General features: G+C 48.5%; 1 protein-coding gene across 1 annotated transcript; it reads right to left on the bottom strand.

Moving 5' to 3' along the window:
• Window positions 1-2,139: 2,139 nt before the first annotated feature.
• On the bottom strand, window positions 2,140-13,337 carry CLDN1 (claudin 1). Its single transcript, XM_035334738.1, has 4 exons — window positions 13,016-13,337; window positions 4,971-5,135; window positions 4,658-4,742; window positions 2,140-4,206 (listed from the first exon to the last, which is right to left on the bottom strand). Exons 1-4 carry the CDS (start codon window positions 13,236-13,238, stop codon window positions 4,044-4,046), a joined length of 636 nt encoding a protein of 211 aa, XP_035190629.1. The 5' UTR covers window positions 13,239-13,337; the 3' UTR covers window positions 2,140-4,043.
• Window positions 13,338-16,767: the final 3,430 nt, after the last annotated feature.

Genomic DNA, 16,767 nt, shown 5'->3' with positions numbered 1-16,767 from the left:
CTTTAACACACTACATATATGCTCAGAGCAGTACAGAAGACAAAGGCAGATTTATTACAAGGAATGCTTGTGTAAATCAGAAACTGAATCTGATAAAAGGCATTAGCACAGACAGCTTCCGATTGAGTTGCAGAAGCCCAGAAATCCAACAGGATGGTGCTATTCCAAAAGCATCTTGAGCTCTTCTTTGAAATACCCAACCGGTACAAACAAGCATGTAATTCCCTCACATGATGTTCCCAGCATAGCATGCACAGCTCCGGCACCATGTGAGTAATAAATATGGCATGGAAGAAGACATTGAGAAGCAGTCAAAGTTCCCATTGTCTCTACAGACAAATGCCATCATTTACTACAAGATGACCTTAGCAGCAGGAATGCCAGGGTCGCATGCAAGGATTGAAATCCAATGGGAAACTCTCACCCAACTCTCAATGTGTCACTCCTTTTTTTACAAAACCTACAACAGAGACTGCAAAGGGACTGCAGAAAATGTGGCAGCCAAGCAGAACTGCGTGATTTGGTGAAATACATTAGAAAACTGTTGGAAAGCACCTTTCTGAGCAGGATGATGGATACGGGAGGTGGCCAGGCTGGGCCAGGGACAGCTCCTGACACTTCTGCCCTCCAGGTTTGTGTCTCCCTTCCTGTATAGTAAGAGAAAAGATACTGCCCCTTGTCACCACTCAGTTGGGATTAAGATTATAAAACATACGGGATTATTTGCCCCCACACTTCACCCTGTCTTTTCAGGCAACCTGATGGATCCCACAAATCCAATGCCAGTGAAAGTTTACCTGTGGACTTTGTGAAATTAGAAGTTGAAATTAGAAGTACAGCAAACAAACAAGCCAGCCTCCGTCTCTTCCTTGTGCTGGTCTCACACAGATATGAGCCTCCCACAGGGGCTTGTTTGTGCCAACAGCTGAGACATCTTGACATCCATTTACAGGTGGAAGCACTTTCCTTCCCCATTCTCCTGCCCAGGCCCTTACTTCTATACAAGAAACTTCAGACTGAAACTTGCAAAAGTCCTCAGAGAGGGAGTAAGCACAAAAACATGGGAAAAAATTAATCTCAATGGAAATCCTTGACTAATTGACAGGTTGGAGTAAGAATGACCACAGATCCCAAACTATGCCAGGCAACCAGTCTGCTCCAGGCACTGCAAGCTCACTCAGCCACATGCCTGCCTGTTTTGCTCTGCCAGCTTTACAAGGCCTAATTAGCTCTATTCCTTTTGTTTGTATCACAAAAGCAAATAGCCTTCGTAAAGAGAGGGAACAGAGGAGGCAGCTCCTTGACTGAGTGTAAGAACATGCTTTAAATAAAGTTTGCCTCTCACTGCATGTACTCGAAGTGATGAAAAGGATAAACACAAGAGCCTCAGTGAATAGAAAGGTTTCAAGGCCAGGCAAAAGCAAGCAGGGGGTTCATCCTTGCTGCCCTGGGGAGGCATTAGTACAAACTAGAAGTGACCATCCTCAGCTGGAACCACTCCTTAACTGACCTGCAAAACTTCACACCTGGCCAATCATGCTCCTTATCATAGCTAGGAGAAGCATAACAGCCTGCAGAGGGGCTTTAAAGTAAGACAGAGCCTCCCAGGGCACATCTCTTCATGACCCTGTTAACTCAATTGTCAAGGAATTCCACAGAAAAATCTTCACAAGTCACATCCAGTTCATCTTGTGTAGAAGCTGCAGCCTGTACATAGCCTTCCCCAGATAAGGCTAGAGAGAAAAGCACTGCTGAAACACTGAGTAGTCCTCCCAGGAGGGCTGCAGCTCCACACCCCATCCCTTCCCCATTCCTGCAGCTCCCTCTCCCCTCTGAGGGATCCATCTGCCTTTTCCCTGCCCCTTCCTGCTCCACCCAGGGTGCAGCTTGCCTTGCTGAGGAGCAGACCTTCTGGTTCCTGGGCTGCAATCATAGCAGATTACTGGGTGAGTTTGTGCCAGAGGCCACAACTGCCTGACTCACTGCAGAAGATCTGTCCCCACCTACATCTGCTGTAGATACACAGCTAAACAAGCTCTGTCCTGGCAGGCATGCTCCCAAAAACCCAAGTGCCACTCCTGTCTTCCATGTACTCTGTCCAAGTTCTGCTCAAAACATGAAAATGAAGCAACAGTCTGATTTTCCTTAAAAAAGTCCATTTATTGAAATTGTTTTAACACTTTATACAAGTTCCCAATACAAGCATCTGCTCCCTGGCTCAGGGTTAACGCAAATACACAAGCACAGACCTCACCAGCTCTCTGATGTGACCTGAGCTGCCACCCCTTAAGACAAGGTCTCAAGAAGCAGCTCCTGTGCACAGGCAATCAATCCCCCATGGAGAAGTGGAAGCCTTGTGACCCAGCTCAAGTACAGGCCAACATCAGACCAAGCCCGAAGCAAATGCTTTGGTTGGTTTAGTAACTTTGATTTACGTTGCAGAGAGTCAGGTCAAACAGAGGTACAAGGCTTATACGAACCACTAATGCTGTGGTTGTACATGCTCAGCCCTAGAAGCTGTCCCAGTCTACAAAGGAAATCAAGAAACCTGATGCCTCTGAACACATACACCATTGTAAAGCCTAGTCAGAAGCAACCAGCTTCCTTCCTTAGAAAAATCAAGGTTGAGCTTTGGAGAACTGGTACTATACTTCTAGGAACAGAAGTATTAATTCCAGCCAGCCTCACTTGTGTTGGTCAGACACTGGTGACAGACTGGGTGTTTCAGAGGAAGGGGTGGGAACCTTTGAGCTGCATTTTTCATATGTGACTTCATATGCAATGATGGCTTTATCTTTAAAAAGATGGGTTTCTTCCTCTTTGGTGAGCTTGGATTAAAAGCAAATGCTATAACTTTTGGGTCAGTTTCCTTGGAATTTGCCTTCATATCACTGAAAGTGTTTGCAGGAGTAAAGACGGGGTCAAATGGTAGCACATGAGGTATCTGTGGGGAAACATCAAGGAGTGGCAGTGCATTCTGTTTGGTTTAACATTTTTAGCTGTGTAAGGCAAACAGATCAGTAAGTTTTAACTAAGCCCAAATGGGAACAACTCAAGGGAAGAGGAGGGCGCTTGCTAAAAGGTGACCTGTAACAGACAAGGGGATATAGCCTTGAGCTCAGGTAGGTGCTAGGGTGAGAACATCAGAAACAGTCACTGGCAGCACTCAGTGTCTAAGGAACAGCAGCAACAACCCCACAGAGACACCAGCAAGAGCAGAGGAAAACATTTCTCTGCCTCTTCCCTGGCACCAGGGAAACCTGCAGCTGCTTTGGGCGTTTGCTAACTGCTGCAGTTGCAGTGTTGCTGCTGCTGGCCCAGACACAATCAGCTTACCAGATCTTGTCAAAAGAGCGATGACATACAGTTAAGCCAAGCGGCCTTACGCACTACATGTCTTGGCCAACAGCACATGCATGGACAACTACAGATTTTAGTTTAACTCACAGCAGTTTAATTCTGACCACTTGTCATGCCAATCTGCACAGAAAGGAAGGTGCTGAGTATTATGCCAATAAAAAAGTACAAAAACATTTTAGATCTCTTCAAATATTCCCACATGTAAAGTTATTTCCCCAGATTATGTTTCCCCTCAAGCTATTGGTTTTCTCTTCGTATATATGCTCCTTTAATTTCTACACACACCACACTGGGCTCTAACTTAATGGGGTAGGGGACTGAATTGTTACCATCTATTTTTTTTTTTTTTAAAAAAAAAAAAAAAACTAAAAAAAAGCACCAACATCCATCTAAAAACAGTATCATTTTCCCTTTTACTCCCAAATACTAAACTCAACCCAAGCTTGGAGGCTTCATCTTTCCAGTGGCAATACCTACAAACCTAGGCTTAGCCTTCCTCCACAGGCTGGGAGAGAAAGGAAAAGTTATGTCCTGTAGCAAAGATGATTACAAAAATATACACATTTCTGGGAGAAGAGGAAGGCAGAACCTAGAGTCTGAACTCTGCTCAGGACAGCGGCATTGTAGTGTCCTCTCTGAAACGCTTTCACTACTAGTGCTGGTGGCTCTTCTTCCTCATTCCATTATACGTAATCCTTCCCTGTGGAGGGGGCATTTTTGGGGTAGCCTCGGGTGGGTGGATAGGAAGTTTCTCTCCGTGGGCAGGAGCAGCACAGGAAGGCTCCCCCCAGCATGGCCAGTGAAGCAGCTGCCCAGCCAATGAAGAGGGCTGATCCAAATTCAAATCTGGGGAGAAACAAGGAAAAATGTTAGAAGTAATGCCTCTGGGTTACAGGCATGTCCACACAGAGTAGAAGGGAGCAGAAATCTGTGCAAAGTGGCTTCCTGTGAGGCTAAAGTTTGAAACTACCTGAGACGCTGCTAACCCTCAGGCCCAGAGCTTTGCCCTGACCACCCAGCCAAACCAAGCTCTGCAGACTAGGCCTTCAGCATTTAGTGGAGAAAAAAAAAAAAAACAAAACAAGACAGCAGTAAAATCCATGGCAGTGATGCTGCTTTAAGAGACACAGATAAGATCTGCTCCTAATGTTTCTTCTGCACAGCAGGAAGCCAACCCAACCAGCTCAGGAAGTCCCCTTCTGTGTTTGGGGCCACTGCTACTGAAAACCTACTGGAAACTAAGCCTGGTGAACATTTGTCATGCAGTACAGTAGTGTTAAATCAAATGGGTCTGTACCTGGTGTTAACAGGCGTGAAAGGGTCATAAAAGGCCCGAGCCACTCTGTTGCCATACCACGACGTGGCCACCAACGCTGACAAACCTGCATATGAAGGGAACACAATGCCATGCTTTATTACTAGGAATAAAATAAATCCACAAAATCACTAAAAAAAGATTAGCATGTAGCAGAACCAACATCTGGAACGACACCGATACGCTTCTACTCTGGGGAGATGCAAGCCTTCCCCTGCACTCTCACATCCTGTGCAGTATAAATACCATTTAGGTGCTGGCACATTTAATATTAACACATTTGCAAGTTACCAACCTGCAATTATGAAGATGACCCCACCAAAGACAGCCATCCGCATCTTCTTCACCTGGTCATCTTCCATGCACTTCATGCATTTCATGCCGGTCACGGCAACAAATACACCGACGAGGCCCAGGAGTATCGCAGCCACCATCAAAGCCCGCGTGGCCTGCAGACTGCCTAGAAGACATTAGGACTCAAGTTACCACAAAGAAAACTCAAGGTACAAATAGGAAATTCAAATTCCTGGGCTCAGCAATCACATCTCAGAACACTGTTGTGTGGTACAGGATACAACCGGGAGATTCCTTTCTAGCTTTAAGCTCAAGGGCTGTCATGCATGAGGATCAGAGGACTTTCAGCCTCTTCTAAAAATGCATGACAAACAAGGGCATGCAGCTCTTTGCAGGAAATGACCTGGGAATTGCCTTCAGACATCTTTTGTTTCCTGATCATTTGAATCCCAATTGGAAGGACATATCTGTTTATCAAAAGGAGTATTCAGATTTAGGTTCCACCTTGACAAAGCATTTAAACATGTTTTAATATGAATAGTACCATACATATGAATAGTCCCACAGCAGGCAACAAAGACCCTTTATTGCTCAACACTCCCAAAACCTGTCTTTTATACAAATACCTCAGTGCTGATTTAGGTATTTTCATCTAGAGTCTTCTGTATGAGCCCCAGAGGGTTTTAAAAAGTCACAACTGCGAAAGAAACAGGCTTTTCCCAGCTAAATTAAAAACTTTTTGCCTGAAATATTTAACTTAAACACAGGTAAACAAATGTTTTAAGAGCCTCTGGGGTTTTTAAAGATTTGGAACAAGGGATGATGCCTTCCCACAGGCAAGGGCTGTCTTAACCTGGGTTCTCAGCAGACAGACTCAATATACTTCCTTATCCAGGATTTGGCTTTATATTGACTCACCATGCTAGCCCTATGTACAATAGCTACAGAATTCAAATTTTCTTGATAACAAAGAAGGAAAAACAATGACAGAAATTAAGCCATTACTGATAAAAGCTTTCAGGTGACAAAACACTGTCAGGAAGAGTAAATAGCAGTGAAACGAGGCTGAGTTTTATTGCCTGGCAAATCAGACTTGTTTGAACAGCATGCATTTTAACATGCAGTCCTATAAACGTGTAAACAAACAGGGCTGGATAATCAAGGGAACAAGCTCCCAGGAGCATGCTGTGACTAAGGCAGAAGTGTCCCCTGACACAGAAGATTTAGCAGTACATGTGACATGCCTAGCCTTAGCAAAGTGTTGCCAGAATCCACTCCCCAGTCTGGAGCCCAGATTCTGTAGACCTGTGTGCACTTGGACCTTGGACAACAGCAGCTGCTACCTGACTAAGGAGAATTCTTCTGACCCACAACAGGCTACTGGCCTCTAGTTCTGCTTTAAACTAAATCTGCACTGGCCTCTGTGCACAACGACCATATTATTCTAGTCGTTCATTAAAAAAAAAAAAAACTGAAAAACAATACAGTAACAAGGCATTGTTTAGAGCAATTAGGAAGTGACACATTTTCTTAGGAAGAGTCTTGGCTTTCTTAGGAAATATTCCACAATCAGCTCAGCCAATTGACATCTCACTTCCTTCAAAGAAAGGGGAAAGGTGATACACCTCTGCACCACCCAGCTGTTAGTCAAAACCCATCTCCTGCTTCGATTGCAGAAACCCATTTACCACAAGTCACAGCAGCAGTATCCAAACACATTATTGAAAAGATTGCTGTCCAGTGTCAGGGATTGCGCACAAAACGTAACTTCTAGCTTGCAGAATTTATGCCAGTTATTCAGAAGGACCTCTGCTGCTGGGTCAGCACCTACTGCCATACATTTAAGGCTAAACTGTATGTTACGGCAGCAGCTCTGGAGAGGGTGATGGCTGAAGACCTCAGCTCATCTTTTGCATGGGAAAGTACACATCCTGCAGAGATACAAAATTGTTTCAAGTCTGCAGTAAACCAAGCTTAGTATTGCTGCAGAAATTACTCTTTCAACACTTCTACAGAGTTTCCATGAAGCTAAAAAGCCACGGAACATTATCTTAAAAGCAACTACAAAATTAACTGCACAAGGGGAGAGATCTCTCACCTTCAAACACAGGACAAAAAGGTTTGAGCGTGGGTTCATAGGAAGATGTTTGAGAAGTTTATATGACCTCAGGAGCCCTACCTATGAAATCTGTTCAAACATGAAATGTGTATTAACTGGATGCATGCCATGACAGCTCTGCAGAAGCAGTTGAACAACAACAACAAAAAAATCAGCATCTTCCACAAGGTAAGAAAACAGATTGTGAGCTTTTCCCAGGGACACCCTCTTCCAGCATGGGACCCTGTAGGGACATTGCTGGTGCTCCTCATCCCCAGTACACAAGCCCTTTCCTTATCCATGGAAGAGAACAGAAGCATTTAGAAAACTTGCAGCATTAGCAGAACAGACTGTCCCACTATCTCAAGGCATTTTAAATGTGACACCACTATTGGCCAACTGCCCTCCTCTTTCCCCAGACTGGCCAACCTGTGCTCTGGGACGCAGCACATTTGTCTGTGGCTAATGATAAACCAACTGATTAGTTATTATTTACTCATTAACAACTGCATTAATGGAAGCTGCACATCGAGAGGATGAGGGAACTAGTTTAATATTACAGCACTGTGTGTACAGAGCAAAAATCCCCATATTACACACAAACATGCAGAATTGTCTTAAGCTGCTAAACTGGACATGACAGCAACAGCAGGCAGAAGTACTCTACAGCAATTTAAACTTATGACTATATTCTATTAGAGAAAAACAGTTTTTCCCCTGCACTCCTGGCTGCAGCAGCTGCCCGAGAAGGACCCGGTGCTGCCGCGCAGAGCCTCCCACACCAGACTAAGGCTGCTACAAAGCCCAGGCTTGGAGGCCCTTGGGACAGAGCAGTCCTGCACCACGCCGGACAAACTGGCTGGACACCTACCAACAGATGTCAACAGTGTTTTGTCAATATTACCCACTATTTACTTAGAAGCCAAGCCTTTTTTATTGCTAGTTAGTAACTGAGACCCGGCCTGAAAATGCCTGTAGCAAGAAAGCAGTTAAGTAAAGAGTCTTGAAACTACTGAGAAAGGTTAATAACAAACATGAATCCTGCAGGCCATTATAAAATACCATACAAGTCCTTGTAGGTGACATAGCAGCTCTCACTTGTTCCACACAGTGAAACCAACATTTTTTATTTTTTTTAATTTGCTCACAAACCTGCTTTGACTTAGGGGATTTGGACACAAACTACTTGATGCAGTTTTATCTGAAGCCTAAATAAAATCCCCACTGTGGTTACCAGACACAGAAGCAACTGGTTAGTTACAAAAGAGAACTGCATCACCACAAGTTTGGGTTATTTTTGTCATCACATTTCCTTATTTATTCTATCAACTACATGATAGAAAAAGAAAAACAATTGGCAAAGTGCCACTGGATTTTTGTAATGCCTATTTGTAATGCAAAATTGCTGTAATGGCTCTGTGTGGAGATTGTTTTCTGATAAGAATGCTCATTGACTGTCTCATTTGCATATTTTATATGGACTTTTCCTTCTTTTCCTGTGGGCCTCAATGTGAAGTGATGACAGAAGACAGGTGAAGCATGGATGCTGTACAGCTCCCGCTAACATGTGCATGGAAAGTTGCCCTGGAGTTACAGGCATGCCCGTAGCATAAGGAGCACTTTACACCATCCACCTTGAAGGAAAGTCAGCAGCCTTCAAAGCCTTCCCACTGGAGTTTCATCAGAAAAGCCTGATCTCATCGAAGGAGCCAATTTGAGATCCTGCTGCTCTGCCGTAACAGCATATAGGCACAGCTTCTGGGAGGCAGGCAAGGGACAACAGATCCGAGCGAGCAGCAAGAGCTCCAGGGGCAACCAGCAAGGCTCTGTCACACTGCAACCATTCTGGATGGACCTAAAAGCCTGCTCATGTCTTGGAGGCTTTCAAAATCCTGTTACCAGCCCCTGCAGAGACCCAGCACACCTATCACCATCAGGTATCCCAGCCTGGACTCCTCCACAGCACCTCCCCACGAGATTAGAAGACCACACAAGAGAATTTAGGCAGGATGGAGACTCGAGCAGGGCATGGGAAGGCTGGAGGGCCCCCACTGCACATCCAGAGCAACAAAAACACATTCAGCAAGAAACAGTGGCCTTGTACTCTGCCTGCCCCAAATCAAGCACGGTTCAGTGCCCTCCTGCAGTCACTCAAACAACAGAGAAAGCTTATGAGTAAGGGAACACAGCACCACCATTTCCAGATTAGTGGTCAGGGGAGACCTGGGCAGTCTTTTTCTACAAAACCTGGAAATTCCCTTGGGAGATTTAGTGAGGGACTAACACTAACCACAAAAGCTGCTTAGCAGAAGCTGCTTGTAGAGCAATAAAGCCCGTGTATTGCAACAGACTCCTGTCCCCTCTACAGAGGCAACACTGCACCGAACAGGAACAGCCTCGGTGGCATTCCAAGTAACCCTCTACCTTGTCAAAGCACAGCACAAATGAGACTGCTTTATCACTCGATCACAATTTTTCACGAGGCAGGAACAGGGATTGAGAAACACTGGAGCAAATTAACCCTTAACCAACATGAAAGCACATATACTATCAGGTTCTACCTGCTTATTCCAGATGAAGAGGGGTGACAAGTGATTAGGACACATTTGTCCCTCCTGCTATCTGAAAGGCCAGCCTCTCAGCTCCCACACCATCACCAACAGCAACCTGAGGATGAACCTTCCTCCATCCCCCTCGCTCCCCCCATCCTTTCCCCAACTCCTGGAACAGGCTCAGCCAGGGTGGTAAAGATGTAGGAGGGAAGATTTAATATTTCCATGATGTTGTTTGACCCAGAGGGCATCCAAACCCTTGTTTATTTTCCAATCTATGGCACAAAGGCTCATTGTGGATGTACTAGGTTTGGTGATGAAGTAGTAGATGAGTCTCAGCTTGTCTCAAACTCGGAACATCTCCAACCAACACCATCAACCAGGGTGATGAGTATCTGCAGCTGAAACAGCCTAAACAGGACCCTGAACACCCCCTGCTTTGAACAGAAGTGGTCAGACAGTGCTAAGAACTTCCAAAGACAGGCACCAGGAGCCCCTGTCCCTCCTAGCTGGTCCCATTTCCAAGAGGAATGTGCTTCCTGGAGGAGCACAAAGCTGAGCTAGCTCCATGGACGATGCTGGAGGGCTACAAGAACAATGCTGAGGCTGGGCAACAAAGCCTGGTTGCAAGGGTGGCTTTTGTGCCTCTATGCCTGCATGTGGCCACACTTTTTTCCCCCAAGCCAGCAAAACTCAGCTTGAATAGGAGCACGTCCCAGCCTGACATAAGCCCTCAGCTGAATGCAGCTGTGGGAGAAGAGCCAGCATGGGGGCACTCCAGCAGCATGGCCACACAGGGAGCCGAAGGCCCCTCAGGTGCCTCTCAACCTTGTGCCAACCCCATCTTGGGCATGCAGCATCAGCCCAAGCCAACATGGATGTATCTAGTGAAATGGCAATAGCTAGCTAACATATCCAAGAGCTCACTGGCAAAGCTTTTCACCATTCCCATGACTGTGAATTACTGCAGGTGAGGAGACTCAGACCCTCCTATGAGGAAAAAAAAAAAAGTCACTGCAGGATCTGTGCATGCCTCTCCCATCAGTGCACGAGGCTCTGACACCTGGCTCAGGGCACTTAGGGCATGTGAAGCCCTGGCAGAAAGGCACAACCAGACAGAAGTTTCCATGCCCACATAGCTGTACCACCACAGCCTGAGCCAGAGCAATAAGGAGCTCTTACTGCACAGCTGCACCTGTCCCAGTGCACAGCTGCTGAACTGGGTAAAAGCTGGGGGGTGTCACACCTGCACCCAAGACAGCATTACTGTCACTGCCCAAACCTTTGTGGCTGCACAAAGACCTTGAGGGGAGGACAGGCAGGAAAAAGAGCAGAGAAGGTGTATGCCAGGAGGCACGAATGCCTTGAAATAGGGAGGGCACAGCCTACCAAAGCAGGGGTGCCAAAAGCAAAAAGAGTATTTTAAAACTTTTGCTGACTTTCCCAAGCAAGCAAGCATCCCCTGCTACTTCCATATTTATTATACTTCTGGGAATGTTCAGCCTCTCCGTAGGGCCAAGGGCTCTGTAAGGGGATAAGATGCCATTAACTGCTCAGGCTCAGTCCGCAGCACCTCACACCTCCCCTGTAGCCTCGGAGGAGCCTTCATTGTCCGCAGAACAAAGGTGAAGGGAGCAGCTGCCATTCAGCACTCAGCCCTCAATGGGGCAGGTCTGGAGGTCCTCGGGCAGGTTTTCGGGAGCCAGGCAAGGCTTGGGTCTGGTTCGACAGGCAGGTTTCATTTACAGCACAATGGGCTGCAGCCACAGCCCCCCAGGCGAGTTTACCTTTCGCAACTGATCCAGGGGGTGGCTGGAGATTCCTCAGCCCTGCTGGCATCTTGGCCCCCCACCCCCAGAGCGAGATAAAAGGCTGGAAGCTGAGCTTACACATAATTACCACTCCACCACCCCAGAGCCTGTGCTCGGCCCAGCCCTGATTATCCACAGCCCCGCACCCTGTCGGTGTGAAATGGGTGCACCGTGCTCCGAGGGAGTAATTTGCACCTCCAGCCGCTGCTGCAGGGCCCACGGGGGTTGAACGGGAGGGACCGATGTGGGATAGCAGTGCAGGTGGGGCCAGGGCGGCCAGCTCTGCTCTGACACCGGGGAAGGAAGGGCTGGTGGCAATCGGCCTTGGGGACACTCCCAATGGTCCCTCTGCGGCGTATGCGAAACTGCATGCTCGTTCCTCTGGGAAAGAAGGTGACCAAGCTGATAATTACTATTTTATTAATTAGGGAGGGAGAAGGCTGATGTTCCAGGACACACTGACCTCACTGGTGTGTCCATAGTGGACGGGGAAAGAAGGGAGGGAGATTGGGAAAGGACTTATTAATTTTTAACCCCTTTGGGTGTCAGCGTAAGTTACGGTCTGAGCAAGTGTCATAGTGCTGCGAGCCCTGGAGCCAACCGAGGTGGGGGCAGCTCAGTGCGGACCCCCAGGTACTGCCCCAACAGCAGGGTGCTGTTCCTGCTTCGCCATCTCCGGATGGGAGCAGAGCCCCTGCGATCACCTGCATGGGCCAACCTGCCTAAAATCTGCCGGGCTGGAACCCAGCTCACCTGCTAGCGCTTTGCTTAAAGCAAATAATAATAAAGAAATCACAGGAGTAGAAGTGGCTTTCCCAGAGAACAAAGTTATCCTGTACAGGAGTGCAGCAAAACCTAATAGTCAAACGCAAAATAAATAAATAAATAAAATAAAAAGGATCCGTACTGAAAAGACAACTTCAGCGCTGTTTACTCGAGCTTTGCTTGCTGTTAAGCCATTCCCGAACAAAGACAGCCCCTGCCTGAGTGCCTTCCTAAAGCTCTTGTAGTCACGGCGCTTCCCCGGACACGCGTGGAGGACCCGATATCCCCCCAAACACTTCCCCGAAGTTTTTCGGGGGGCTGCGGGACGGCCCCGGCTTCCCTCCCAGGTGCTGCCCTTTCCCCCGTGCCAGGCGCTGCGGAGCCCCGACAGGAAGGGCAGCGGGGATGGAGGGGTCTCCCGGCGGGCTGGGACACCCCCAGCCCCCTCCAAGAAACAGGTGGGATGTGGGGGGGCTTCAACAGGTCAGAGACACCTTGAAACCAGCCCCCGGCCGAGCACCGGCAGCAACGGGAGCCGGAGGGGCGAACCCGACGGTACTCCACGGGGCGGGCAGAGGGTGGGGGGACCCAACGGGACTGGGACTCCTGGTCCCACTGCTTCAACCCGAGCCCCGACAAGACCAGCAAGGGTTTAAGGCGGGGAGGGAACGACCCGATGGGACCGGCACCATCATCTCCTACCGGAGGGGCATCGGGGTGCAGGGGGTGACCCCGACGGGACGGGCACCCCGCAGTTCCTAAACGCCAAAACCCCGACGGGACGCGGCCGAGCAGCCCCCGTACCCTCGCCCCGACTTACTTTCCAGTTTGAGCAGCGAGTCGTACACCTTGCACTGGATCTGCCCTGTGCTCTGCATGGCGCACGACATCCATAGCCCCTCGTAGAGCGCCTGGGCCGTCACGATGTTGTCCCCCGCGTACGATGCCATCTTCCACTGGGGCATGGCGGTGCTGATGATGATGCCGATCCAGCCCAGGAAAGCCAGGACGAAGCCCAGGAGCTGCAGACCCCCGCTGGCCATGTCTACGCGGGGCTGCTCCGCACCTGCGGAGGGTGACAGAGGAGGGGGGGGACACGCAGGAGAGCGTAGCCGGCTCCGCGCAGCGCACTGGCACCCGCGCAGCGCCCCGCGCAACTTTTAAAGCCGCGCAAAAAGCGCCCCCTGGCGGCCCCGCCCCGGCGTGGGACACTTCGGCCACCCCCCCATAGGTGCGGGGGTTGTGTTCGTGGGTGTCCCCATCGCTTACTGCTGGGGGTCCCCGGGGGACGACGCCGCCTCCGGTGCCCTCCACAGTCGGGTGGTTGTGGTGGAGAATGGGGCAGGGGGAGGTGGGTTGTGCTGCTCATCCCCACTCGTGTCCCATCCCTGCGCCACCCCAGTGCTGCCAACGTGATGTAAGGGTGGAGGGAATTTCCAACTGGGCACCTAGCACGCGTGGGAATAAACTGCTGCAGGGGAAGTGCTGGAAATTCAATTCTCTGATTTTAAAGGGCTTTCCAGGTGGCAACTGACCAAACCCTTGCCATCTGGGTACAGATGCTGTCAAGACCTTCAATCCAAAATTTGGGATCTGCCATCTTAGTAGAGACCATGTGCTGCGCCTCTTGGCATTACTGGGTCTCTCCTAAAGCAGAAAATTCACTTTTTAAACGCCTCGGTGAGCCCAGTGACTTAAAAAGGTTTATTGAACAAGGGGATTACTGACCAGGAAGGAGTGTCCTCTTTCTCAAGCATGTATTTGTCTGGCTGCTATAGTTTCCCTTTCTCCTACATGAGTATTTGAATCCGTACTGAGAACAGGTGGGGTGAGGAAATAGTGTCTCCTTCGGAGAGGAGCACATGGCGGGGCTGGGTGGTGCTGCCTGCCTTTAACCCGGGACTGGACGGAGGGCCCGTTCAGCCTGGACCTGCTGTAATTCGGGGCTGTGAAATAAACAGGTGATAATTACTGATAAAGGTCCTGCTGGAGGTGGGGATGGGGCTGTATTGTTTTGACACCGTGGTTTAGTGCGTTCTGATGACTTAGGAGATTTTGCTGGAGCTGCTTCCTGGGGTTTGCAAACAGACAAACAAACAGGCTCGTGATTACCTGACCAGTACTGCGCAACGATGGGGGGGTCAAAGGGGAGGAAAGCTACTGCAATCTGACCGCACCGGGCAGGGACAAAGCCCGGCTGGCTTGCTCTCAAAGCACTTGCAGCTGCCGGTCCCCGGCTTCCGCGCAGCAGCAGCACTGCTGTGATGAAATCGAGCCTCGTTACTCGGTAGCAAACTTTTCCAGTCCTGTCGTTTTTCACTTGCAAAGGAATTAGGCTGCTATGATTCTGTAGCTGAAGGAATGGTGTTTTTCTGGGTCTCTGTGGGCCCCGGTTTTGTAAGTTTGGGAGTGAAGAAGAGGGAAACAGCAAAGTTTTCTTTGGCAAAGAAGAGAGAACAAAGTAGCTGCATCACTCTGCACGTTCATCAAATCTGCTACAGGGAGCAGAAAACCCTGGGTGGTGCTGGCTCTTGGAGCAGCTCCCTGGGAGAAGCAGCCCCTTGCCTGATGAAGAGGCATGGCAGAAACCCACGCTAATCTGAGGCCAGCAGGGTTAGAAGTGTCTGGATTTGATCATTGATGTCTGGGTAGTCATATCAGCCTGATAATGTCCGTCTGCAAAGGAGTGTTTAGTGTTCCTGGGTGCTTCACAGCCCTGAACTGACTCACCCTTCTTCTGACCATCCTGCCACCTCCCTGCTGACTCCTGCAGCACGAGGGCAGCTCCGGACAGGGGGCCAAGTTCAAGATGCTTTTAGCAGGTCAAGAACCTTTAGCTACAGGCTCCAAGCAGCTGGTAGGAAGTTTTGTGGGGGAAGGAGTTGGAATTTCTACTGGAGCTTCTAGGAACACAAAGGGAGGATTCCTGGGTGGAAACAATCTGGCTGCACTTGTACCAGGAGGGACATCAAGCGTGGGCTTGAGGAGATGCATGTGGTACGCATACAGGGATGGACTTTGTCAGGTAGCACTCTGACCATGCTGCTCTGGGCCAGTTTGTAACAAATCAGTCCATAGCACAAATCTGACTGCTTGGACATACAGTAGGACACCATGAATCCTCATTTTTTCCCCTTCCAGAAGGCCATGGAGCTTAGATTGAAGAAAGCCTTACTCTGCGAGGGGGGCTATGGGGTAGATGCCTGAGGGTTTGTGCATCAGTCCCATTGCACCTCCTTCCCCGACTGGTACTGCACTGGGCAGTGTTACTGGGTGAACGCATGACAGAGTTGGGTCAAAAAAAGCTGACGTAAGGCCGTACTGAGGTATAGCCATGTGCTCTTGGCCTCCTGATTTACATTTTGCTTTCCAGGGTCAATCTGAAGTTGATACTTCTTAGTCACATTTCATGAAAGATTTCAAAACCCAGCAACTCTTTCTGTGGACATCACAAGGAATTTACAGATCAAGATAAAGCCCTGAAACTGTGCTTTTCCCCTTCATCACTCATCAGTGTTCTCAGCACCCTGGAATTTGCTGAGAATTTTACAGCATTGCTAAAATCATCAGGTCTTCTCTCCTGGCCTTCCTTCTTTTGTTTAAGACATTATATACCTCCTTTCTTTCTTTTCTTCAAGTGATTTTCTGCAGTGGTTCAATGGGCAAAATATACATCCTCCATCCTCTTTACTTAATAGTCACTGTCTTTCCTCCTCTGCCTAGGATTATTTTTTTTTCCCTGAAAGTCCCTAAGAGTTTTCACATGCTAGCACCATTTTTTTCTACCTGGCTTCTAAGGAAATACCATGCCTTCACATCCTTAATCTCAGCTGAAATACCTGGTTTTATCCAAGATGATGCAATATCCTCTGTATTCTCTAGGCGAGAGGTACTCCAGCACTGACAGTCTTACTGACTGATCTGTTCTTAGATAAACAGGTGAGTCTTCATTCTTCATTCTTTACAAAAGCAGCATCAAGTGAGAAGATGCTGAAGTGCATATATAGAGATAGATACCGAGATCCAACTGTGAAGGTTTAGTCTGCCAGTAGATAGACTGCTCAGTTGTTCATAGAGATTTTCCTCCTGCTACATACATGCTGTGTTGTTCTGCGCTGAGCAAATGCTTAACGCTGTGGTCATGCTTTTTTCCCTTGGGTGGTGTCAGGCAGAGGAGCAGCCTCGCATTCATGCTCAGCAGAGATTTGTGCTCTGTGGGTAGTTAATGATACCCATTTCCTCTTCTCACAAAAACAAGCTTTAACTCTTGCCAGGACTTGCAGGTGAGAAGCCTGGTTTCCTTTTTTTTTTTGCAAGATACTTCTCAGGGAAGGACTTGCAGGTGTGTAGAGCAGGCACAGCTGCACGGACCAGGTTTCAGAGCAAAGTCATGAGCTCCACATCTGGATCAGAAAGTGGGAATGACCAGTCATCAGCCAGCCCGCTGTGTCTGGTGACAGCCAGTGGCAGGGCCAGGGAACAGCACAAGCACATAGTGGCCCTTCTCCAATATGTGCTGCAGCACACCTTGATCCATGCCTGAATGTATCCTGAGCCATTGCTGGTACTTTT

This window comes from Oxyura jamaicensis, chromosome 9 (genome assembly GCF_011077185.1).
Source record: "Oxyura jamaicensis isolate SHBP4307 breed ruddy duck chromosome 9, BPBGC_Ojam_1.0, whole genome shotgun sequence".
Lineage (NCBI taxonomy): Eukaryota > Metazoa > Chordata > Aves > Anseriformes > Anatidae > Oxyura > Oxyura jamaicensis.
The sequence above is the reverse complement of the archived record's forward strand: the minus strand, read 5'-3'. Positions and strand labels throughout refer to the sequence as shown.

Coding starts and splice junctions, on each gene's coding strand:
- CLDN1 (XM_035334738.1), bottom strand. CDS start 13,238: ATGGCCAGCGGGGGTCTGCAGCTCCTGGGCTTCGTCCTGGCTTTCCTG. Junction 5,136..13,015: donor CTCGCTGCTCAAACTGGAAA/GTAAGTCGGGGC, acceptor AATGTCTTCTAG/GCAGTCTGCAGGCCACGCGG. Junction 4,207..4,657: donor TTCACGCCTGTTAACACCAG/GTACAGACCCAT, acceptor GTTTCTCCCCAG/ATTTGAATTTGGATCAGCCC.